Here is a 27,068-nt window from a genome sequence, read left to right on the forward strand (position 1 = left end):
GGATTGCTCAAAGCCGGTTGATTTTGTCATGGCAAAACACTGAGATAAATGGAATATTGTGCTCTTCAGTCGCCAGTGCAGCTAGACTTTCATTTTTATAATGATTAACACAGCAAACAAGAATTTCTTCACAGCTGGATTAAACAGCAAAGCATTTGATACTGAAGTGAATAGCTTTTACAACTGAATATATGCAACACTGGCATTTAAAAGGAACTAAATACATATTGTGTTTATTTCCAAGAACTTCACAGTAACATTTACCATGCCAACACATGAAAAATAAAGCAATGCATTAGCTTGATCAACATTACCAAATCTTGATTTTCTTATACTCTTCATTTTCACCATTTATCAAAACTTTTTTGTTGTTGTTGTTTCAAAATACAGAAGGTCATCAGGAACAAGAAGTCACAGATTTTCTTGAATAGATAGATACTGCAGGGATGTCAGGAAGGACATGAGATAAGGCAAAAAACAGGATTCAAAAGGGTATGAAAATCCTTAGTACCATTTGGATATTGCCAAACATTAATTTACTGATAGGAAAGGAGAATCCATAGGCCAAACCTTTAGGTAGTGGCATACAGAAGTGTGAAGAGCTTGAGAAACAGTATTGCCTAGGTGGCTAAGCCAAAGCTTTTGCATCTCAGAGGGCTATTTTGGAAACCCAGACAAATCTCTGAGCTTTGTATTTGTTTATTATCAAACCACAAAGCAGTAACAGACAAATTACAATCCTCTGGCTAACAAACAAAAATACATAAATATTACCAATAAAAAAATACATCACTCACCCATCTCTACAGATGACAAGTACAAAGCCAATAAATATCACTATGCTAAAGCATATGTTACTGGCTTCCCTATAGAAGGTAAGTATTTCATATGGTAAAAGGGGTTTTTTGTTTTTAGAAACACCTGCATGTTACTAAAAACTACCTAAAGTTCAAAATGCCTTACTGAACATATCAGAATATATACATGTACTTCCATGCCAGGCTTTCATATCTTCTCCTAAATTCCTACTCCTTTCGGATCTCAACCCCTTTGTGTTAGACCAACAAACCTCTATAAAATGCACAAACTCATACTGGTAATGCAGATGAAGTATTCCATTATGTCATGTATGTGTATATGTATTATACATATAGTATACAAACAAAGTTTCATTCAAAAGATATAATTTAATACTTAAAGCTACAGCAACACCAGCAGGTTTCCCAACTCTTAATAATCACTTTGAGCTTCTCTTCACATTCATCTCTCTTAACTCTCCTGTTCTCAAGAGATGGAGTTCCTGCTAAGCTCAGCCTTGCATAAACTGAGAAGCAGAGAAATAAATCCACTGAATTAAAATCATACTCCTGACATTCCTAAATATTCAGGATTTGTGCAGGGTCTTCCTGGGATGTGGGATTTAACTGCTTAGTATCAGATTAACAGGAGCTGTCCAAAATGAGCCTAGTTCTGACCAATAATAACCAAGATTACAGACTGCAAACCAAAAGGCCACCAGCATTTTAGTACAAATTCTGAGAGGTGAACTTGGTTAAAAAAATCTCCTGCTCTTTATTGCACATACATCCGAGAAGAGTCGCTCCTCTCTGCAAAGACAGAAAAATGCAGTGCTTTAGTGCAGACTGCTATATGTACCATTTCCAAGTCATTTCTCCTTTCACCTGTGACTGCAGCCTGGAAAATTACAAGTTTTAAAAAGCCTGCATGGTAAGAATAACATCTCTAAATAGAGAAAAAACACCGCTCTTCATCCAATGCTTCAATATTATGTTGTGCCCTAAAAAGAATGTATTTACTAATGCTTAAAATGTTGTTTTCTAAGACAAAGAAAGAGGATGAAATGAAAAAAAATTTCTCTTAAATAAAAAAAAAGTCTGACCATGTCCCTTCACTCTTGTCTCAGGGGGGAACATGCATAAGTGCTTTAACAGAAGGAAAATGCATTAAACTAAGATTAATAACCCCAAAACTGTGTGCTGAAAGAGACCTCGTCACAGAAAATTCTGTTTAAAAATTCTGGGTTTGTAGGGAAAGCAAATGTGGGGGTTGCTGTTTTAGAATTGATTAAAAATACCACAAAACGTTATTTTCAGAAATGGTCAGATCCTGTATAAGCGGACCATCCTTGCAATGTGGCTAACAGTCCTGCTGGTCCTTCCTGCAGCACTAACTGAAAATGTTATTGCCTTTGAACTTTTCATTTACTCCAGTTTCTAGCTCTGTAAGAAGCAGAGAATGGCAGCGGGTTGACAAAGCTGTGTACTCACTGAACTTTCTGTAAGGATATTTTCTTTCATGCCACAGTAATACCCTATGGTCTGTCAGTCTCAATTTCACTAGAGAACTGTTTGGCAGCGAGATGAAGCTGCTGGTACACCAAAGCTCTGGAGGGCCTCCTCAGAGTACCAGACACGCTTCCCTGAAGGCAGTGAGTAACTTTAATGCACAGACTGCACTCAGCTTCTACACTAAAAGCATATGCTCCTGCTGAACCAGTGCTCTTGGTCAATCCACACCCCAAACTATGCTCAAATCTTTCATCACAGAAGTTGCACATAGGGAATCAGTGCATCTAAGAAAAGATGCTCAAAGGGTCAATGCCTCATGAGGCCACTGTCAGGTCTGCTGTGTACTTCAAACAGGTGCTGCCACTGACAGCAATCAAGTAAGGACACTATGGCTGTTCCCTCCGAATAGCTGATTAGGACAGGTAACTTTGCCACAGCATGTAAGGGCTAAGTCCTCCTGTTGGACATCTTTGGGTCAGATGAAGTCCAAATTCCAACACAACCATTGCAGTCCTTGGGATATGCGTATGTCATACATGTCCTCTATAAGGAAATGAACTGTGGAAGCAAAAAGTGATGCCTGCTTCTGGAGGTCTAGAGCAAGAGCTTTGTACTTCTTAGAAGTTCTGGGTTTCATCTGGGTCTGCAGTATGTAAAATGATCTAGCTGGGGTATTTCTGTCCATACTCCAGATGTAGCAGCTACTTTTTGGGCTTTTCCAGGATGTTCAGGAATTTCCCTCGAGTCATTTCTCTAGCTGAAATCACAAGGGAAGAAAAAGAGATTAGTATTTTTTAAAAAGCCAGGAAACCCAAACAATTTCGTAATTTACAGATTTTAACAAGAGGATATGAAATTCCTGTATATTTGTGCTTATACCAACAGTGAGTAAGAATCATTTTATTTATTTAAGTGGAAAAATAAATAAAACTGCATTCCAGCTTGAATTCCTGACATCCTAGAATTCCAGACAAGGCCTGGAATTTTCTAAATTCAGCAATAATTCCCACAGGCTGTCTCATTACATACAATCTACACTTTGTATTCCTACTGCGTTATGCTCTTGCAGCATCTCCTTTTCTCTGTACTATCCATCTCTGAATGGTGTAATCCCGATTTCCATCACTCTATCTCAGCGCAATTGTTCCTGGATGGTATAATCTGTCAGAGATTATGGAACTCTCTCCATTTCAGGATTATTGGTCCCTGGTTGCTATGATCTTCAACAGAAATTAGACAGCATTTTCTCTCTCTCAGTAGTGTCAGTCCCTGGATGCTGTAATATAATGGGGTTTATATTCCTTCAATGCAGTTCGTCTATGGATGGGGTAATAAAGTAAAGTTTATAGAGCTTTGGTCTTCTCTCTCTCTCTGCATTGTCAGTCCTTCGATGTTTAATACAGCAAGGCAAGGTTTATATGTCTCGCTCTCACTCCTGGCTCCATCAATCTCTGGTAGCTGCATTACAGCAGGGTTTACACAGCCACTTTTCTGCACATTTCTGACTTGTGAGCCCATAAGCTCACAAGCTGGCAGAGCAACCCTAATACTATCTTTGTCTTGCAACAACAACATAATGTATCAAAGACAACACAATTAGCAACTGAGTCCTGGAGAAAGACAATCTTCCCAATGGCATTTCCCTTCATTTCTTTTCAATACAGGTGTAAGCTTTGTGTCAGACTGACAGGCATCAAAACATGGAGGTTTTATTCACAGGATTGATGAAAGCGTACATGTTGCCCACACCTAGAGAGACTCTGGAAGGAGACGGGAATTAATTTTCTGGTTTTTCCATTAAATTCCTGACCTCTCTACTGAAAGGAACAACAGAAATGACAATTAGCATAAAAACTGGAGGTGGGTTTGGTGCTGATATTGGATTTTCTTTTGACATTGCTAATTATCTGTTAGAACAGAACTAAAATGTAACAAGTAAGCTCATCTTAAAATACTCAATACAGACTTCTCAAGTAAAGACATTTTGTTACTCTTCACCTGAAGGTTAGAATTTATGCTTTAAAGCTCTCCTTTAAATTATTACATTTTAAATCATCTACCCAAAATTGCATCACAACGTATTGCCATCAACCTGATCCCTATAAAACAATTAGTGGTATTATAACTGTCTGGTACAGACTGATATTCATAGCTTCAAAGCCCACTGCCATGAGTGGAACATGGTTCAGACTAGCTGCAGATTCAAGCAGATCACTGCATTATTTGCTTGGTTCATCCCTCCAGCTGTGAATTATATCATCTGGAATCCATCCCCAACTCCGCTTCTGATTTACAGTGTGAACTACCACAAAAGTACTCATTTGTACCTCTGCTTCCCCATCCACAAGATAGCTTTTATCTTTCAAGTGGTACTGAAGTGACACATGGATAGAAAGTGCTGCAGAAGGGCAGAGTGGATTGTTATTTTGCCAGGCACTAAATTGTTATGCACAAAGGACATAATTAAATAAAAATGAAAGTTTTTAAAAATCTCAGCTAGGAATGGATTTTCAGCACCAGTTCTTTGACCATCAACAGTGTGTGGCTTTAAAACACTCTTAACGGGGAAAGCACAAAGCCAAACTGTAGTTGATGGAGTGGAAAGTTTTCCAGAGTGCAAGTCCCATATAGGAGATATACGAATGGATGACAATTCTGTTCCCCCAAAGAGGGCTGTACCCTATAAATCAGGCAGAGAGCACAGACTCCTTCTGTGGGCTGAGTGAAATTACTGTGGGTTGGGGGTTGCTCCGGAGCACGTGCCCTCCTGTTCACTTGTCATTGGAGATGTTAACATTTCTGATTAATTCACAGACCTCTCATTTTATTCTTCATTCCTTTATCCTTGCTATCCTGTTCTGCTGCAGCTTAAAGATTCTTACCGACCTGCTACAATAATCACCGCCCGCTCCCCCCCCCAACCTGGTGAAATTGTTTAGTGATGCCAACCGCGCTTTTAATTTGCAAGACATCAGACACAGAGGTAATTTATACCAACATCTGTTCATTTCTGACTTCTGAAACAAACTCGCACATGCTGCTACAAAATCCCATTAGGAGCAGAAGACAGCCTTCTGCTATTCTGTATTCCTCTTCTCACATACTCAGGCTTGCATTGGAGCTTTATTTTTAAAGATATGATGCCAAACTGAAAAAAAAGGACCTTACATCGTTGTATACGTATGAAAATGGCGAGGAAATAACATCCTCTTAGCACACACACACAAAAAATCACATCCAAACTAAGGGTGAAACTTGCCCTTAGTTTACAACCATTAACAATCTTGTTTTCCCTGCTTCAGCTGCTTTTCTTATCTGCCCAAGAACCACAGTTCAATGCATTCCTAGTAACAGGACAAATATATAGTGCATGGTACTGTGTTAAAATGCCTCAGCTATTCCTTCCCCTTTGTTCCTCTTTAATCTGCACTGGAGTATGATTTGAGCTTGGGTTTTAAGCAGAAAAGACTGATATTAAACTGACTCCTCTGCTCAGTATTGCTTCTGATAAATGAATTCTTAATAAGGGGAGTATCATTTCCAGTGGGGCCTTTTGGAGCTTCCTGGAGTGAGGGAAGAGCTTGTGAATGAAGAAACCATCACCCACATTCTAAATATGATTGCTGTCTATGAAAGACAGTAAAACCTGCCTTAAGCAGCTACCCGAGGGACCAGCAGAAGCCGGTTGCGTAGTAGAGAGACGTGGATTTCTTGAATTAAAAGGCTGGACAAAACTGTAGTGAAAACCTTAGGGATTTTTTCTTTACAATGGTCGCTTAAACCACAGGCTTCAAGTGAAGAGAGAGCTCGAGTGTAGGTTTCATTGTACCAGCAACAGACACTACAGAGGCTGTGCAGCATGAAACAGAAACATGAATCTCCATGTCAAGTCACGATTTACAACCTTGCCTATGCTGTGCATCTACTACAACAGAAAAATCAACAATGGCTATGACTGCAATAGCTTGGATACAAATTAATCTCACCTATAAGGGAGGAGGAAGAGGATACTGAAGACCATAGGATAAAACACTTTAAGATCTTATGAGCACTGGTTTCAATAGAAGTTGAGTGCTTGAATAGACTCAGAGAAATGTATTGAAAATGGTATTGGCTAATATAATTAACAGAAAATGCTGTGCTGTGTGAATTAAGTTTGCTGCCTGGCACCATCTGCCAAGCAGGTCTCAAGAATAGGTACTGGTTAGGAAAGGCTGGGCCTGAACGGAGGAGTCATTTCTACTTGATAGGGGAGCAGAATAAGGTTTAATATAATCTCCTCTTTAGAACTTCAATCTCTCAATCCTGCATTTAGCCTTGTTGCCTGAGGCTCCTTTTCTACTAGAATTGTCCCCAAGCTGCCTCTCTGCAGTAAATTTTGTGGTTGCTGGTTGAAAAGATTCAGTAGTACAGATTGATTTCTTACAAGTGAGGAGATGAGGGATTACCAAAAGCAGTCCTGGTTAACAAGATTGGGTGCAGAATCTCCTGCTAGAGCAGCCCACTCTGCCAGTGCTTTGCATCCTTTCACTATGACATATGGGTTTCATTACACAAAGATTTTCCTGATTTTAACTTGGAGGCGATTACATTGGAAACTCAGAGCTATCTTTACATCTGTAGCAATTTAAAGGTTAAGTAACTTTTAATCAAATGACAAAGACTCATAACGTTTTTTCCTCAACTGAAAATGAAAACTGCTGTTCCGGATATTCCTTCCAGTGACAATTTAATTAGAAAAAAACCCACTGCACTAGAGATTGGGGTCCAGCCTGATTGCTCCCCATAAAAAGCCTTCTCACACATATGACAGCCCAGGACAGACTGTGTCATAAGGTCTGGATAGCCAGGAAATAATGGAAGGATTTACTGCTAGAAAACCAACGAGGAAAAGAGTGATTTACACTTATATAATCAACTTTCATCCAGGAGAATCCCTAAGCAAGACACATACGTACACAATTTTTTAACAGAATATACACTTAAATGCAAAAGTGGAACACACTTGGTGATAAAGTCTGTGTAAAAGATACGTGTAACAAACGGTATTTATCGCACATTCATCAAGAACATTACACCTTCACTACCTGCTACTTTTGGTCTTATTTAAAAATCTCAAAACAAAGCCTGTGAGCATCTTCAAATCATAGGTACTTTAAAATCAATTCATCCACTAAAGAAGCATTCCTCTGCCTCTCCCCATGATGTACACCTTACAGGACAAATGTGACTGTGCTTCTTTGACCTAAAAACGTAGCTTTGTAGAAATCTCAGAAAGTCTTGCTACTAAAAATCCTAGAAATAAAATTAATGCCACGGGAACAGAACATGTTTTTTACCCCTGAAATGTTTTGTAGTATCACACATTGAATGCTACATTCTTGTCTAAACAAAGGTTATTTTAGGCACTTTGTTAGCTCATTAGTTACCCCTCCCATTCAGTTGAATTTACAGTAACTAAAGTACTTGTTTTTAAACACGTAAGGATTCCACTCCCAAACTACTGCAGTGTCTCAGGACTACATAAACAACAAAATCAAAGGGGTTTATTTCTGAAGAGCTGTAAGTGGAAATTACCAGTTCAGGGCAAAGAGCATGACTTACAGAGACAGCAGAACACTCCTCTGGTTTTTAACCCTTCCACCACAATGGTCTGTGATTAGAAATTATTTCTTTTGTTCAGGAACACCATGCAATAAGATGACACAACCATTCTTTTTCTTAGTTGGTAGGCCATAAGAAAGTCCTAGAGGAATCTGCCTGAGTACCTGCAGGAGTCCTCCTTGACTGGACTTGTGAAAGCCTGTGGCAGAGCCACATCTTTTGGCTGGGCTCAACTAATACTGCATTTGGAAGGGAAATTAAAAACAACCAACCAGTCATGGGGTAGGGGGATTGAAGGCAAAAACACATTCTAAAATAAGAAAAATTATTTAAGATTGACATTATTACTGAACAGCCCTTAAAGAAAAAAGAGGTTTATGTCAGACAAGACCAACAGAGTATTATTACCCAGCCACTGTAATCTGGATTTCTGTCAGAGAGATCTGTGTGGACCACATACTATCTTGGGACCAGAGCCCCAAAATCCTACCACCAGCTGAATACCTACTGGCACCTCTTGCTTCTCTTCCTTCATAGAAGAGCTCCAATTACTCTGCTAACTGCATATTTCCTTAACATACTTGTCAAATGAACTGCTGCTTGATGACTATGGGCCTTTGACAAATACTTATCAGTGAAAGCTACAACAAGCCCAATTTCATAAAGAACTGGAACTGCCATCTCAGGAGAGCAGTGGTTAGTGAAAGCAATGTCAGTTACCCTTATTGAAGGTGGAACTGGCACATGCAGATACTCAAACCCATGCTTCAGGAACTATTACATTTACAGTGAAGACCAATATAATCACTCAGTGCTCCTGAAACACATTTTTCAGGTAAGACAGCAGAATCAGCATAAAACTCCAGGTGGAATAAGCTTGCATTACCATGGCATCTTTCAATAATCAATATCAAAGCACTTGCAAAGTTTATCAAGCTTCACAGTATTCTTGAGACATACAGTGATTTAATTCCCATCTTACAGATGGGGTCACAGCCTCAGTAAGGAGTGATGTACAGATGTATGCTAAAGGAGTCAGCAACCATGCTAGAATCCAGGCTCTGAAAGATGAGCTCTGTCAAGTGCTGCTGCAGCATTTTAAAATATTACCACCACCTCTGGTACAAAAAATCACTGTCCTTCCCTTGGTGAAAGAGATGGCAGAATCTGCCCCTACTTCAGCTGTAGTTCACAGTCTGGCATGACTGGTTTTGAAATGCCAAAGAAGGTGGAGACTTGCCCAAAGTTAGGCTGTGAACCAGAGCAGGTGAAGCACATGGGCCACTCCTCCCAGTGTGCTATGAAAACGATCATCTCTGACAGAGAGTGGTAAATAGATGAGACTGACAAAGTTCTAAACCACTGAAACAGTGGTACAGAACACTCAGTGAATGTTAGCTAGAGCCCTAAGAATTGTAATCAAATACCTAATGCTTTCCTAAATCATGAAATCCACACGACATCTTTAAGCCTCATTTTTCTCTACTCTAGCTGTTTTATCATATTCCTGACAACGATCTCAAAGACAATTCAGGATTATCTAGAATGGTGATAATAGATCTTCTGCAGATTAAGACAGTCTCAAAAATGTTATTGTTGCTATCAATAAATACCAAAATTCTATCCTCTCTAAAAAAAAAAATTAGATTTCTTCTCTGCAGAATAATTTACCTTGTTCTCCTAATCAGATTTCCCTGCTGTCCTGGTTTGAGCAGTAGCAGTCATTTTTCTCCTTCTTGGTAGCTGGTGCAGTGCTGTGTTTTGACTTTCAGGCTGAGAACGGTTGCTGATAGCAAGTATGTTTTGAGTTACTGCTCAAATGTTTGGTTTGCCCAAGGCCTTTTCTGAGCTCATGCTCTGCCAGGGAAGGAGGGAGGCCAGGAGGATGGAGAGACAGGATACCTGACCCAGGCTAGCCAAAGAGGTATTCCATACCATAGCACATCATACCCAGGATGTAACTGGGAGAGACCCAGAAGGGCTGGAGCTCTGGGGGGTTGGAGGAGGTATCGGTCGGTGCTCAGTCTGGGGTGAGTTATGGGTCGGTGGCTGGTGAGGTGTTGTATTGTCTTCACTTGTTATTGGCTTTATCATTATTATTTGCAGTAGTAGTAGCAGTAGTGATTTGTGTTATGCCTTAGCTATTAAACTGTGCTTATCTCAACCCGTGGGGGCTACATTTTTTGGATTCTCCTTCCTAACTCTCTGGGAGTCGGGGAGCAAGGGGGGGGAGTGAGTTGATGAGCTGTGCAGTTTGGTTTTAAACCACGACACCTGCCTTGCAAAGTGGTACCATTCTGTTTGCATTCAGTTCCAAACAATGATGTTCACAGAGTTTTGAATGCAAAAACTACAAACAGTATTCATTCACACACAGATGGACAAAACTAGTCAATGAAAACAAAGCAAGGGGCAGTGACAGCCCTGACAATGCCCATGGAGGTACTAGACTTCTCTTCCAGGTCACGGATATTAGGATGTGCAGATATTTTGTCCTGAGTGACCCTCCCCAGTTAAAGGAAACTCCTACAGTACCTCCCACTTCTAGAAGCTGCCTGTAGCCAACATCCTGAGGGGCCAAAGACCTGATCCCTTTGACCGCCAAAGCAGGGAAAGAGTTACATCTTCTCTCTGTGAAGCCAATAAAAAACCTCTCTTGATTATAATTTAGATAAGAGCTACTGGATTGAATAATAATGTGTGAAACTCCCCTGGCTGTTTCACCTTGAGACGTCCATCACTGGGTTAAACATGATGCTAATTGCATTTGGATTGATTAATTTCTCTCACTCCTGTCTATTCGAATAATGCTTAACAAAATAATCACAGCACCCAGAGCCAAATCTTCTCCGTCAAAGGAATGAAGCCATCAGAACCAGCAGAGATGAAAGAAATGAAGATGACCCGTAATTACTGCTACGGTGATATCATTACCATATTACAGAAAATGAGTGTACGTGGGGGGAGCAGGGGCTGCGATTATTATTTATTTTTTAATGGAACCTCACATCCCAGGAATACAGATCTGACACAGTGCAGCGTGCAGGAATGCTGAACTAAAACATTATTGTGCATTAAACTGCAAAATACAGTGAACGCTGGGACTCTAGATACATTGAGTGTCTTGTACTGTGAGCTGCTGTTTATTCACTTCACTATTTTTTTCATTGCAATAATACTTTGTGTATGACTAGCAGAGATGTAAGATGCCTACCTTCCCAAAAAGATCCTCAAGTATCTGCAACAGACCTCACCCATAACCCTGATGCTAAAGCTATTCTCCTCTAATATCATTAAAAGTCATCTTACTTTGAACACTGGCATTCAGATTTTAAAACCCCAAGACCTAACTTGATGCAAAGCAAGAAAAGCTAGCAGGTGAAAAATTTTTATACTTAAATGCCAATTCCTGTCTGAAGGCAGTTATAAACGGCATCACCAGCCACAGTAGATCACTTTCAACTATTCATTTTGCTGGTTCTGTGAAGGCATCAAATGTACATAGAAGCCTGAAAGAATTTAAACTAGGATTTGAGAAAAGAAAACAAAAAGCCACCAAATAAAACCAACCCAAACCCACAACTCTGACATCTAAATGGAAGGCCTTCTGCTCCCTTTATTCTCTGAAATACACTCCCAAAGCCCCTCTCATTTGAGAAACAAATAGCTTGGCAATTGTGTAAGATCTTCAGACACCTGTGCACTGCAATTCTAATTGTGGTTTATACAGTTCACTTCTCCCAGCGCTGCTTATGTCTGCCCCCTAGTCTCAGACCAAAGACAAAAAAAATCCCACATGCACAACTAGCAGCTTAAAATATTTATTCTGGAATAAAGCCAAGGTCAAATAAACAAAAAGATTTCACATGCCAAAAATGTCAAGACCCAAGACCAGGTGCTGACTCATGAAGCTAATTAAACACAGAAAAATTATGTTCAAGTGTTTTAGAAGGCTTAAAGAAAGAAATTCAAGTTATGCTTTCTTTTAAAAGCTGTATGAAAAGCAATTTTATATCAGCTTGCAATATTTTCAAGTATACCTGAAAGGCATTTTACTAGCCTAAGTTCTCACTGGAACAGCTACAGTTTGGGAGAGCTTTGACCACCAAATCCCACAGATGTTGAAGGCAAATGGTAAGATAGAAATGGCGTGAGTTTTAACAAGAAGCACTCTAAAGGGTTTTTTCCCCTACATGCTTGTACCAAAAGGAAGAATAACCCTTTCCTGGCCTCTCAACTCCTGTGGCAGACCAACAGTTGTTGACGATTTAGGTCTTCTCACCACAGCATGTCGAAGAGAAATCTTTATCAAACAACATCGGGAAATGAGATAAAAACTGTTTGCTCAAGAACTCTTGAGCATAAAACACATGAAGAAGCTAGGTGGAGAGGTCTGCACTGAACATGTGCATGCAGCCATGTATGAAAGGTTTCTGGAGGTGAACAGACCCTTCTCAGAAGGCATGCAGGTGAAGTGCTGCCCAAGCTCCCACAAAGCAGTGCACCATGATGTGATGCCCCTGCCTGCAGTGGGGAGCAGGTATGTACTGGTTGGGAGCAAAGCAGGTGAACCTTGAAAGTAACAAATTTTTCAAGTCTTATCAGCAGCCAGGGCATGCAGGCCACAGCAAAATCTGAGCCCAGGAACCAATAGGAACAAAGAGATTAAGAGTTATTAGGAGTAGAGAGAATTACATATTTACAGAGCAGTTACTGGAAAATAATCGTGTAATGATTATGTAAGTCCCTATACTTCTTTTGGCTAATAATGTTGGGATACAAGCTGGATGGTTATGCAAGCCAGGGCACACAAATCCAATCAGAAGGCATCGAGGCATGTTTACTGGGAGGCTTGCAGCTCTGCTTCAGGAACGATACAGCTTCCTTAACCTCCAAAAGCCAGAAACATGCGCCTGTCAGCAGGTTAGCTAGCAGCCTGAGCGGTGAAACACAACCAAAGTTTTAAAGTTAACTTGTGTCAACAAGCTTGATGGGAAGAACTACGTGGATGAAAGCAGCTTGGACCTCTGAACAAATACATCAAGACTGCCATTGTACGTCTTTACTTTGAATGGCAAACTAAGTTTTAAAAATGGTTTCTAATGCCAAGGTTCCTTACTGAAACATTTTCCCATATAAATGGCTACAGCCCTTGACATGACAATGAATTACCAATATTGAAGGTCTTTATGAAAAGAAGACTCACACTTTTCATGAAGAACGTATTATTTGATTTACACATGAAGTAAACAAAGATTCCATTAGTACAACAATACAAGAGTGACAGAGCACTGGAACAGGTTGACCAGGGGGGTTGTGGAGTCTCCTATGTTGGAGATAATCAAGGCCCGCCTGGACAAGTTCCTGTGTGATGTACTCTAAGTTACCCTGCTCTTGCAGGGGGGGTTGGACTAGCTGATCTTTCGAGGTCCCTTCCAACCCTTGGGATTCTGTGATTCTGTGTAACATATTAAATTACAGAGGATTCCCATAATAAAAAATCCAAGTAAAAAGCTTGTATGACCAGATACATGTAAATGATTGAAGTCTCGGTGTTCCAAGGCCAAAGTCTCAACCTTAGTTCAACTGAAACTATGGAAGAGCAGCAAAATGCAACTTGTGAAGGTTTTTTTCTGCAGCTCACAACTCCATCATTTTATTCTTTCCTCCATGTGAATCAAAGGAACTTTTTTTAATGACTACCCTTACCCCTATCCTCAGCCTTCCCAGTATATCCACTGCTTGCTTCAGTCCAGCTTTTTCAGTTACATTACTGACTAGTTTCATGCGCTCTGCCCACCACAATCCTCTTGGCCACAATGCCCTGAGCTGATAATTGTAAGTCCAGAAGAGTGTTCAGGGAATTCAAAACCATCTTTACCAAACCAAAGTTGGTCACGGGACATCTGAGGAAATGCAGTGTCTTAAAAATGCTATAGTTCTTACGGTGTCTGTTCTTATGCTATAGTCAAGTTCAAATGAATAGAAAAAAAATACATATTTGGAAGTTAAAAATCATCGGGGTGTTGTTACTCACAGAAACTACAAGTGGTTATAATCTGACATACTTGATAACAAAACTAATACCACTAAGGGCTCTTTGGAATAGATATTGAAGTATTAACCATGCAGGCTGTGCTACAATTATTACAATTTAGCTGCTAATGAGATCAAAGGCAACTAGGCAAAGCCTAGTTGTAAAAGCAGATGTAAAAGATGCACCAAAAAAATAAACTTTCCCAGACCCATGAAAAACTGTGAGAACATTTCTCATAAACACCCTCACACTCTAGTACCCATGGGTTTTGAAGAAAAGCTTAAAGACATGATTCAAATACAAGAAATACAGAGGCATCAGAGTCTGCAGATATCTCCTGAGAGTAGTGGCCAGAAGAAACTCCAGTTTCTTGTAACACAGAAATAAAGCACACTAGTCAATTCTCATTCCTAAAAAACCCCAAGCCAAAACAAACAAAACATTATTTTTCACTCCAGAAAGTCTACTGAGAGCAGCCCAGTAAGCTCCAGTACTTCCAAAAATCTCTTCATGCTTATTTCCAGTCATGAGGCCACGTCTACCATTACCTTCTTCTCCTGAAAGCTTGATAAAGTGACATAGCTATCTTAATAAACACACTAGCGTTCTTCATCCATTACTGGAATTGAAGAACAGAGGCACTGCAGCAAAGCCGATGGTAAACCATCTACAAAGGCAGCTCAGAAAGTAAAGCAGAAAGTGGTCCTGGCCATAAGGAGACTCCATAGATACAGTGACTGCTGAGATTGCTCCGAAGGTTGAGAGGCTTTGAAGAAACTCTGGAAACCCAGAGAACTCAGAAGACTCCATGATCCATTGTCTGACTGTCCCATTGTCACAGTTGATGATAGAAAGCTACAGCAGAGTAGAAGAAGTATAAGTAAAAAGAGGTTATAAGGAAAAAGTGATGAGTAAAATTTAATCTACAAGATCAAATGATAAGCTATACAGTACAGTATCAGTTGAGGAAAACCATACAGAATCAGAAAACCATTCAGGTTTGAAAGAGCTGTTGCAGGTTCCAAGTCAACCTCTGTTCAGAACAGAAAGGCTGCTCAGGGCTTCAGTTGGTCAAGTCTTAAAAACATCCATGGATGGAGACTGCACAGCAAGTCCATTGGCAATCTTTCCAATACTTGACTGCTCCACACTGAAAAAGCTTTTTCTTGAGTCCAGTCAGAAACCTCTTTGCTTCAGTTTATGACTGTTGTCTCTTGTCCCTCCACCATGCAGCATTGCAGAGCCTGACTCCATCTTCTCAGTAACCTCCTTCCAGGTACTGGCAGGCAGCTATCAGGTGCCTGTGAAGTCATCTCCATGCCAAACAAGCCTCTGTTCAAATGGCAAGTGCTCCGGCCCCAAGTCATCCTGGGGGACCTTCACTGAATTCACTCTAGTTTACCAATGCCTTCCTCATGCTTGGGCATGGAGAACACCACTGGAGTGGCACTGCAGACGCTGCAGAGGTGGACACACACCTCCCTTGACCTACTGGCCTTGCTTCTATCAACAGATGTACATGCAAACCTGCATTCCTTTCCCAAATACTACCTACTTGCTATATTCCTGTTCAAGACTTCTTCCTCACCTTTAACCCTACATGGAGCCACCACTTTGCTTATTGTTCCAGGAAACCTGAGCACTATTGTCAGGGGTCAGTGCACCTCTTGCTGAGACAGGAGGAACTGTTTGTTCCTCCAAGTTTTATATGCATACATTAGTGAACAGAAATTGTAAGCATATTTAAGAATTAGTATGTTCTCTATATTTCCAAGCAAGCCAGATACTAGGTATGAAAATCTTGAGGCAACCCAGAGAACTATCTGTTGAAAATCAAATGACAGCTTGGCCTGCTATACAGAAACATCCATCACCCAGGCCTTTTCTGTTGGGATTTGTGTTAAATGACGTCTTCTGAGGGTTAACAATGAGTTTTTAGCATAAGAGCCCCATGTCATCATCGTCATCTCCCTGAGAGAAACAGGATGAGTGATTTTTAGATTATATGCTCTGATAAGACACAGGCTCCCGGCTCCCCGTGTGCTTGTGCCATGAAGGCCACCTGCTCTATGGAGCTGCCACTGGGGACACCCCCAAAAAGGTTTAATAATTATGTTCTCTCTAGAGATGTAACTCAGAGCCTGCTTCAAATTTACATTCTTATATCAATGACTAAAATCTTGTATAAAAAATCCTACCAATAGATAGCATCTGAGACTAGTCACAAACCAAGATTGTAGAAATGTGAATGGACACAAGAACTGATAGATCAGGGCAGATCAGTGATCTGCCCAGTCAGGTACCTGGTCTGACTGCACCTGCTATCAAAAACGGCACAGAAAGGAAAAAAAAAACCAAAACGAGGATCTCCATTATGAAGACATCTAAAATAATTGTCTCTAAAAGATTCCTAAATCCTTGTTTTATATCCTGAAATGTATATTTCCTCCCTCATTTTAGATTTTATTCTGCTCCAAGCAGAACTGTTCTCATCACTCATTCAATTGCCTGATTCCTTTTCAGTAGCTGCTAAGTACCTGGTCTAAAAAAAAAAAAAATTAAAAAAATCCCAGTGTGGCAGAAAGTTCCACATCAAATTATTCATTCCCTAAAAATGATTCCTTTCTGCTGCTTTTCATCTGCCTGGCTTCCATTACTTTTTTCTGAATTCCCCCCCTCTTATTCTTTTCAGGATTGGAAGTCAATAGGAATTTTCAATTTATCTTCTCATTGTAGAGGTGTAAAATAACAACTGTGCTGCCTTTCAAAATCAGAGAGATCCACTTTTTTCACATTCTCATAAAGAAATCTCTTGATTTATAAGCAGCTCTCTGGAACTGAATGGTGTATTTCACACCATCTCAAAATTATTCCTACCAAAAGACTGCCTGAAGTGACAGAGTATCTGAAGTTACGAAAGTGAGAATCAGACTTATTTCCTCTCTGGGAAAAGATTATAAAACCGTATGCAGAAATATACTTTGTAAAGTACAAACAATTATTAAAGTCAAGCAGAAGTGGGAAACAGCACAGTATTTTCTTGTGTCTTGGAGATTCACTCAATTCTGAAGACATACAGGGGTAGAGAAATCTGCTCTGCTTTAGCATGCTGGGGCCTGTGCTTCCACCTGACTGCTCTGGACCATCCCAGGAGCTCAGGAAGCTTAACAGATATACGCAAAACATAGATAAATACAGACACATCCACCAACTACACACAATTCCAATTACTTTGTGCAATTCTCTAGCAAGTTCAAATAGATTTATCATGAAAATTCTGCCAAACCGCAAGTTTTTATTTCAGAAACATCAAAATCCTGTAGAAACACACAACATACAGAATATCAGAACAACCTAGTGTAATTATTCTTACCAGCCAGGTATAAAGAGCTATCAAGTGAAGTTGGCCTAAGTACAGATCTTTGTGTCATCCACTTCAACGCATCTCATGCCACTTATTTTGAACCTACACTTTATAAACCTACCAAGGTGAAAAACTTTATTAAGGAAAAACTACATCAGTGTAGTTTAACTAAAACTTTGCAATTACAAATGCCTACGAAGGTCATACTTGGTTAACTTTCTCCGATTTATGTACGCAGAAGTAACAGCAAACTACAATTACTTCATTTCTTGAAAGAAATGGTTTTGCTACTTATATACATGATATAAAACAAGTAAAGGCCCTTCAAGCAGCCTGCAACTTACACAGAAAGTAAAGGTCAAAAGAACAAATTTTATTCCACTCTCTCCCTTCTATTTTAGAATAGACAAAAAAGCAAAGCTGTGACTAATTGCTGCCATGTTTGAACTTCAAGCGTATCCTCTTCTGTTTCTGATAATAGTTCTGAACATTATTTTGGTGTCAGAAAGCATTATCTCAAATACAACGAGAGTTGTGTTACTCATAGGTAAAGTTTTCTTTGATAGATACAACTACTGGGCTGAAATGACAGCATGTCCCAGCAGACAGCACTTTAGCATGCAAATGGAAATCCACTTTCTCCTCCTGACATTTCTCCACACTCTTCAGTATCGTACCAAATCACTTTTCTTCCTCTTCATGGTTTTCTGAGGGACCTGGGGGGTTTAGTCTGGAGAACAGAAGGCTCAGGGGGGACCTTACTGCTCTCTACAACTGCCTGACAGGAGGATGAAGCAAGGAGGGGCTGGTCTCTGCTCCCAGGGAACAAGGGACAGGACAAGAGGAAATGGCCTCAAGCTGCACCAGGGGAGGTTTAGATGGAGAATAGTAACTATTTCTTCCTCAAAGGGTGCTCAGGCACTGGAACAGGCTGCCCGGGGCACTGCTGGAGTCACCATCCCTGGAAGTGTTCACAAACAGTGTAGACAAGGCCCTCAGTGACATGGGTTAGTGGTGGCTTTGGCAGTGCTGGGAGAATGGTTGGACTTGATGATCTTTTCCAACCTGGTTGATTCCAATCTGCTTGATTCTATCTTGGTCACAATCAAAATAATGAGCTCATCTTTGTGAGTGTAACGAAATTTATACAGATTAGAGTAAAAGATCCTGGAAAAGGTTATGGGAACTTGGATAACAGCTGTGTGGGTAGATAGGAAATGTTTTATTCCATAGGTGCTATATATAAAAATGGAAGAAGATTTATATTATAGCTTGGATGCCTGGACTTACTGGAGAGTCAAGCATTACACTTAGTCACAAGGCTAAATGACAGACAGAACAGACAGTGTTCACAGTCATCAGGAGAGGAGTAACAATTTGTTTGAAATAGGAAGAAAGAGTAAAAAGCTCCAGTTTCCACATTTACCCATGTCCTCAAATATAAAGGAATTCAATGGGCTGGTAAAAGGCATTTTTAATCACATAGGTTGTAGAAAGGTAGCAATGTTCATTAGCTCCCAGTGTGGTCTAAATACTCTGAAATAGGCATGTTGCTAAATTACAGTCACAATACAGAACAGTATATAAACAATATGAGGCAAACAAAGCCATGCTATATAGTTCTGACTGGGCAGTCATGCTAGTTCTATGTGATAGTTGTGTTTCATGTACATAAATCTTGCAATTTCTGTCAAATTATTTGGCTGCTCAGGAGTAATAAAACATAGAATCATGGAATGGTTTGGGTTGGAAGTGACCTTAGAGATCATTCAGTTCCAACCCCCCTGCCATGGGCAAGGACACCTTCCACTAGATCAGGTTGCTCAATGTCCCATCCAGCCTGGCCTTGAACACTGCCAGGGATGGGGCTGCCACAACTTTTCTGGGCAGCCTGTTCCAGTGTCTCACGTAACTTGCATGAGTACAGTACTGCTTGTGCAGAAATTAAACAGTATATTTATTGACAAGAAAGAATAAAGACAGAAGAATACAGAAAAGATTGGAAACAAAGATAAACATACTATAGAACTGACATCTTCTTCACGCATAGCACTGATTTTTCACTTCTCAGCTTTGTTGTCGTAGCTCATTGCCATCTGAATCATTACACTACACCTAAATCCCACTATCCCCATGTTTTAATTCGAAGCTATGTGATACCCACTCTAAATATCAGCAGCATCCACAATCTCTCCTCCTCCCAGGGATCCACATGCAAAGGCCCTACAAACTCCTACTGCCACCAGCCTAAGAAAAGCCCTTCACTGGGACAGATGCTGACACTGGTTTGAAGACCTTGTGCCTGCTCTGAGAATCCAGCAGCAGCAGGTCTGAGCCAGTACCACAGGACTACTCCAAAGGATGAGTGCTTAACATTGTTTTTGGTGCTGACATTATTGAAAGATCACTGAAACAGATTTTGTTGCAAGGTACAGCACACCAGCCTTAAATTCCTCTCTTGTTAATCCATGTATGTGTTGGCTTTTGCTTACCCACTAGGCAGAGGGCACTCAAAATCCGCATTAGAAAGTGACCCACTGCTATGCGTCAGAGAAAAGGGAAGAGTACAGCCTGTAGGATTTCAGATTTTGGCAATGCTTAGCAAGAAGAGGGAGCAGGAGATACATTTTCAATGCCATCTGCTGGATAAGATGGACAACTCTAATAAAAGTGAGAAACCACTGTTTTTCATCTACCATCATCAACACATACCAACAGTTCCCTCCTCTTCATACCTTACCTAAACAGAGATCAAAATTCAAGTTGTTTTAATAGGTATGTCTTATTCCCCACACTCTGTCAATGCATCCAAGATAGCAAATAAGCCAATAATGATGAAAATATTTGGCTGAATAAAACTGACTGCATGAAACTCCTGCTGAGAATTCAAGGGGGTCTGACAGTGGAAAATAACAGATTTTCTGAGAAGAGCTTGATGCCTAGGTTGCAAAACGTGTTTCTACACTGGGCCCATCTCATCTCCCACCCTAGAAAGGCTAATACTTCCTTCTGAAGACAGCAATGAAAAAGTCACAAGACAAGAAGGTTTTTTCCTCTTGTCTAAAGAGTATTTTTTCCCATTAGAAAGACCAAAAACTGGCAGTGTTTGCTCGGCTAAAAGAGTAGAAATAGATCTGTATGTCAAAATAGAACAGACCACTACTCTGAAAAGACAGATAACTTCCATTGCTAAGAATGGATAGATGCAGAAAATACCCTAGAATTTGCAGACAGGTATTGATTAACACAGGGTGAATAAAATGTTGGCTTGATCTTGAAATGAGGAACAACTTTCTGACTTTTGTGAATTATAACTTATGTACTGGGCGTTCAAATTGAAAAGCTTCATTAAATGTCTCAACTGTTTGTAGAAAGCACTGACACTACACTTACATAAAGGACACCTGGAGACATTCCTCTCGTGATAGTGTAATCAAAGAACTTCTGGAGACTCTGGTGGAACGACGTTCTTGCTCTATCATGATTCAGACAGCCTGTTGGATCATCAGGATTCAGTAAGAAAATAGAGGGATGGACATGAAATGGTGTCTGGCATGAGGCTGATATAATTTGTGTAAGAGTTGCAGCAACAGATTGAGCTCCCAGGTCCTCAAATACAAAAATTGTACTTGCTGATGTGAAAAAACAACAATTGTTAATAAACAGATATTCTGCTCTTCAACACTCCATATGGCAGTCTGATGGATTAAACACCAACAGAGTGATGATCACTCTAAAAGCTCATATTGAGATGATCTGGAAAATCTGTCTATCTACAATTTACGAATTCTGGTTAATTTAATTAAAATGCTGCATCACTAAGTGCCTTAATATGTGGAAAGCCATAAGCTACTGAGGTTCCTGGCACATGCCTGCTCCCAAAGAAGCTACAGAACAAACTAGCAAGAATCTCCTATTTAATTCAGGATACACAAAGGCAAACTGAGCTAGAAAAATCAGTGTTTACATGCAGGGAGAAGAGAGCAGAAAAACCTCCAAAACAGGCAGAGGAACAGGTGATACAGTAAGACTAAGGACACCAGTAGCATGAGAGAAGTAAGGACATAGGCTGTCAAGGTACTGGTGACTTCTTCGAAAGGGGACAACCAAGGTTAAAGGAAACTAGATGGGTTAGAGTTAGCAGATGGAGAAGTGAAAAAAGAGGAATGGGGTTCAGGAGAAGAACTGCCCTCGTGCAAGGGGATAAAGACCAGCAGCCCCAAGAGAGAAGGAGTCTATGATCAACACCCTTGGCCAAAGATAAGCCTATTTTTACCAAGGAAGACTTGAGATCTGGCTTATTCTTAAATTGAAACAGACTACAGCATATATACAATCAGTTATTGCAATTTAGCTAAGGGGGTGGTACTTGTTAATTTTCAGTTTGGTGTCAACACCATGAAAGAGCATCCTTGAGGCTGAGCCAGCTTAGAACATTTTTTCCCTGCTAGAAGCACAGCTGGATGAAAGAACACAGATATTCCCAAACCCAAAATCCTCTAACAAAAGACAAGCGAGTAAATTGCTGGGATGTGGAGGCACATGATAGTTTGACAAACAGATGGAAAACCTTTTCCTCGTCTGCAGCAGCTCTGAGTTAATGGAAGCCAACACGTTCCCAGTACATTCATTACTGTCTTGGGAAAGGACCCATGTATATTAATACTTTTCTTACACTTAATAGTATCTACTAATAGATCTTGCTAAACAAAGGACAATAATGCTGGGTTCAGTTCTTAGAAGCTGAAGCTGAGGAAGCATTCTCAAACTACCTAGAGTGAGAGAAAATTTCCTAGAAGGAAGGAACTGCAATCTTCCCCAGAACATGTTAGTTTAAGCTCATTTCTTGTTAAGAAAATTAAACAGAAACAACCTTGCATTTTGTTCTGCTGAACGATCATCTTATTTGGAAAGAAGAGAAGCTGTCTCTCCAGAATGGCAACTGGCCCCCCACTTGCACAGGCAGATGAGGTTCTGCCTGCATAACCCAGGAGGATCTCTTCCTGAAACAGATGATGGGGCACATGCAGTTGTGAAGGTGGCCTGATGTGTTCTATATCTAGCACGGTATTATAAAGGAACGATATCACTCATTAAAGGCCACTCCAGCTGTTTCTCTACAATTCATTGCATGACAAGAAACAACACTGACGTTTTACAATGCACACTGCTATACTAATCTTTCCCATAGTGGCAGAACTCAGAAAAATTGATCATAAGTAAATAAAAAACAAAGCCAGGTGCTTAGAGAATAAATCCCATTTTAAAAAAGGCATGATCGCATTTATAGTTCACTCTCCAGTATAATCTCTGTGCTTCCTCTAGACTATTTTAAACTACTTTTCAGGACATGCGACTGACCATGCCAGAGCCAAAGTTGATTACATCCATATTAAAATACAGGAGTACTGATCTTCTATACTATTACAAACATAATAGCAAAGAAAAAACGCTTAAGACGGAAAGGAAGGCGAGGAAAAAAATCCCCAACCCCAACCTTTCTTCCCCCAAGTCTTCTGTGCTTCAGAGAGACCAAGCAGGCTTGTTTCAAAACAAGAGCAAGTGATATAACCAAACAAAAGCAGATATGAAAGGTGAGCAAACCCCACAAGCCACACAGTCATTATTACTGTGTCGACAGCACACTTGTTAAAAATGTATATTTTAATTTTCTGTATTGCTAAAGGTCCCAATTTGCCAAGGGATCTAGCTAAGCTGCCATTTTCTACCACGACAGAGTCTAATCTTTATTTAATGGATTTAGCATCTATCTTCACTAGAGTGGTCTCTAAGGGAAAGGGGAGGGGAGTATGAAGGGGCATGAAGAGATGATCAGAGCCCCCCTCTCCTTCATCCATCCGGCGCTCATGTTTGTGTTCAAAATTCAATTACCTCCTTATTGATACTTCACAGAGATATTTAAGCTGCAAACATGAAGCCCTGATTTCCCAGGGGGCCATGCCCCTCTCTATTTCACTGCTCTGCTTCCCCCAGGGTGAATTCCTGAGGCGTCCATATTAATAGGTAATCAGTCACAATTCATTTATTAAACAGCTAGCAAGGTTTATCAGCCTGCCCTGATTAGCCGGAAGAAGCCACTGAATTCCTAATTTATTTATGGAAATGTAAGTGTCTTTTTGAATTCCATTCATGAAAGACAGGGGTGCCATGGGTCTGGAACACTGAATTCTAACAGGGAAGCAGCAGGCAACCCGGAAACCAGGCAACTTCAGCTCAGGACATGCACTACAGTGACTCTAGGGTGATCAACAGATTTAGGTCCAGATCCTCATATGAGCATTCACAAGCAGGCATTGCCACCCACTGCAACTTGAGAATTACCATCCACATTCTCAGAGTGTGGATCAGCTGAAAAAAAAATCCCTAAACAGAACAGGTCATGGGGTGAAATTGGGTCAAAATAATAGGGGAGAAAAAGAAGCCTTTTTTTAGAGCTCCAATAAAACATTCAGAATAGTACTGAAAACAAGTACCAGGTAACACTAACATACGCATTTACACATAAAGTTCAGCTTTTTGAAAACTCAAGACTGTTAGACCCTTTACATTATTTTTGCTATAATAATTCTACCTGAACTGATTTTAAAATGCAACAAACACTGCCACCGTACTTTCAAACTAGACACAGAAGCTCAGTGACAACCCTGGATTACTAGAAAGTAACAATGGCTAACAACAACAAAGTTCCATTTCTATTGTGACTTAAATAGAGAATTACAATTACTCAGCAAAATGCAGACCTTGAAGTGAACTCTGAAGTGTGGGATGGCATGGGAAAACAATTTCTGTAAGAAACATCTTTTCAATGCCCAAAAAAGCAATCAATAGCTTAATTGCCATTAATATGTTGTTTATGCAGAAAAGGGTAATTCAGTGTATTTTTCCTACCATGAAAAGTAGCTCCTAGTACTCCTTCCCAAAAAAGAAGGGAAAAACCAGAATTTACAGGAAAGATTTTTTTTAATAGGTTTCCTTCACTGCGTGGGAAGGATTACCACACTGTCACAACCAGCAGACATCACAGATTTTACAACAGGCCCAAACATCTAATTAACACGTGGGTCTTAACAGCCAGTTTTGTAGCCCTCATTGCCTGGGGAACTGCAGATGCTACCAACAAAAATAAAACAACCTGCACCTTTCCTGAATCTAGCCATACTTCACCTGTTCTCCCTCCAGTAAATTCACAAGAGTGATTTGAAGCAAAAGCTTTGCAGAGTACACAAGACAGAACTCACCATGGAGCAGGTAAAGCAGGACACTCATGTATGTTCTTACTGGGGAGCTCACTAAAACTCAACACTATTTTCACTCCCTCAGTGCTCTTTATCATACATTAAACTGCAACACCATCTATAATGGACATCCAACCCACGCTACCCAACCATATTGGAAAACATAAGCTGTAATCCCATTGCAGCTATATCTAGTCTTCACATATGTTATTTCTAGTCTTCTATTTTTCACAGATGTTACTTCTAGTCTTCTATTTTTCACAGATGTTATTTCTAATTATTTCTAGTGTTCACAGCTTTCAAACACAACTGAGTGAAAGCCATACAGCACTGACTTTCTGAAAATTAAGACAATTGCTCTAGGAGATGCAAATTGTTGTCATTCATGTCACTAAATGTTTCTTCCTTGTCTACGTTTGAGACATCAGCATTCACAGCAAAATTATTACATACTGCTGTTTGTGTTAGTACATACACCTAACAAAAGAGCTTACCTACACAACTGCCTTGCATTCTTACCACATGTCAAGCCCCCTAAATATCACCAGCTAGCTTCCCAAGCCATCAGCTTCCCTTATGCAATGATCTGTCAGTACAAAAACATGTATATGGAAAAGCAAACGTACAAAACTATTAAGATAATAGAATTTCGTATTACAGCAAAGAACACAGAATTACAATCCATAACTGCTTGACTCATTTTCAAACTAACCATTTTAAAGTCCAGTTTCATTTAACCAAGGCTGATAGAAAATACCCAGTTGAATCCAGCATGGTGCTGCACATCTACCAAGGCACAGCTGGAAGTCATGTCCCTGTGTAACACAAAAAGGAATGGTCTGGAAATAAAACTCAAAAGTATTACAGAGATATTCCTTCCTTTCTAATATCACTTCATACAACTAGATGACAAATGCCTATTACTCTGCTGAAAATTACTGTTCATACTTTCATCCCACCTCATCCAGTCATCAATCTTACACATTTATTTCTAACACTCCTGTAACAATACCAGTATACTTCTGAGGTCACTACAGTAATGAACTGCATAGTTATACTAAAGACCGGGAAAACTATTTCCTGGCTTTCTTGCACATATAGTCAGTGCTGATAACATGTGACTTACACAAGGAGCTTTGAAAACTGCATACACAAAAATTATTTCCTACACCACTTAAATGCTGTAATGTGACAGCCATTTACACACAGAACAGAACAGAGTTAGTTTAGAATAAAAATGAGAATCTCTAATTGACACTGGAGAAAATTAGATTCTAATTATATATGCTGTATTTTGCTGCTGATGGTGAGGTTAGCATTTGCAAAAATGTTATTAGTTCATTAACGACCAACAGGTTATTAACACCTTTGTCATATAACTCATTGGAAATGTAACATTTCCAACAGCAGAGAGCCCTCTAGAGCTACCACAGGATAACAGTTCAGCAACCCACGGGGAGAAGGGCACAAACGCTGCCTAATGCAACACCTGGGTTCTTCATAGATTCTCCTTCACAGGATTCTCCTCCAGCTCCAGCTACTGACCAAACCTGACCTTACCTGGTTCAGCAGAACTGATACTAAACCCTAAGAGTGAGAAAACAGAAGTCATATTTTAATTCGAATAAAATGGGAGCTAATATTTTTTTAATTGCCACTGAACCTAGAAAGCTTTAAAATGTAACAGCAGGTTTCAGAGACAATGTGCAAGGACTTAAGGAGAGACTTGTATTATTTGTGATACAGACGTCTGTAAAACTTCACCAAATATTCATGAAGCCACATCCAGATTTTACATCACAGTGCATACAGACGCCAAAAATAATTGGCACTTTGTGCAGTTTAACCAACATGTGTATATATGCCTCAGAGCACAGAAACCTCTCCATATGGAAACGCCCTATCACGTAAAATAATTTCTACACAGAAAATATAGTGCTGAACTTTAATCAGCTTCACTGGCTTTCACTAAAACAGTGCTCATAAGACACAAGCAAAATCTGCTTAATCAGATATTGGATGCCTTTCAATTACCTCCCCCCTTGTGCTTGTGCTGTAGCAACCAATCAGTGAAAATATCTCCTCAAAATTAAATTACAAACAGAAAATCTCTACTTATGCAAGCATGGAGTTTCCTATTTCCATGTCCCCAGCTACAGTAAAAGACTGTAAGATAAATGACAGAAACATAACTGAACGATACCCTTTAGCTTTACTGTCAAGACTTACAACTGTGAAAAGCAGTAAACACAACTTTATTCTCTCCTCATTGTGACCCAAAATTTCTGGAAGAATAAACTTATGCATTTTCCTAGAAACAAATCCCATCAATACATAACACTGTGGGATCGACAACTGAATTATAGCACACCAGCCACAGGTTTGCTTCCACATTTTAAGAACCCAAGTTAACCACTGGAAGTTACAAGCTTCACTTCCTGTGTGTTAATTTATCAGGCTTCATTATGATATGGGTTTGCAGTGTGCTCAGGGAACAA

At 39.9% G+C, this 27,068-nt stretch overlaps 1 protein-coding gene across 1 annotated transcript in view; it reads right to left on the bottom strand.

Annotated features, from left to right (window-relative positions):
• Nucleotides 1–205: 205 nt before the first annotated feature.
• The window catches only part of LIN52 (lin-52 DREAM MuvB core complex component), a 44,897-nt gene continuing 18,034 nt past the window's right edge, over nucleotides 206–27,068 (bottom strand). Inside the window, exon 6 of the mRNA XM_034061909.1 lies at nucleotides 206–3,066. Within this exon, the coding sequence (XP_033917800.1) occupies nucleotides 3,011–3,066 (56 nt within the window). The 3' untranslated portion in view covers nucleotides 206–3,010. The remainder of the gene's footprint in view (nucleotides 3,067–27,068) is intronic.

This window comes from Melopsittacus undulatus, chromosome 4 (assembly GCF_012275295.1).
Source record: "Melopsittacus undulatus isolate bMelUnd1 chromosome 4, bMelUnd1.mat.Z, whole genome shotgun sequence".
Lineage (NCBI taxonomy): Eukaryota > Metazoa > Chordata > Aves > Psittaciformes > Psittaculidae > Melopsittacus > Melopsittacus undulatus.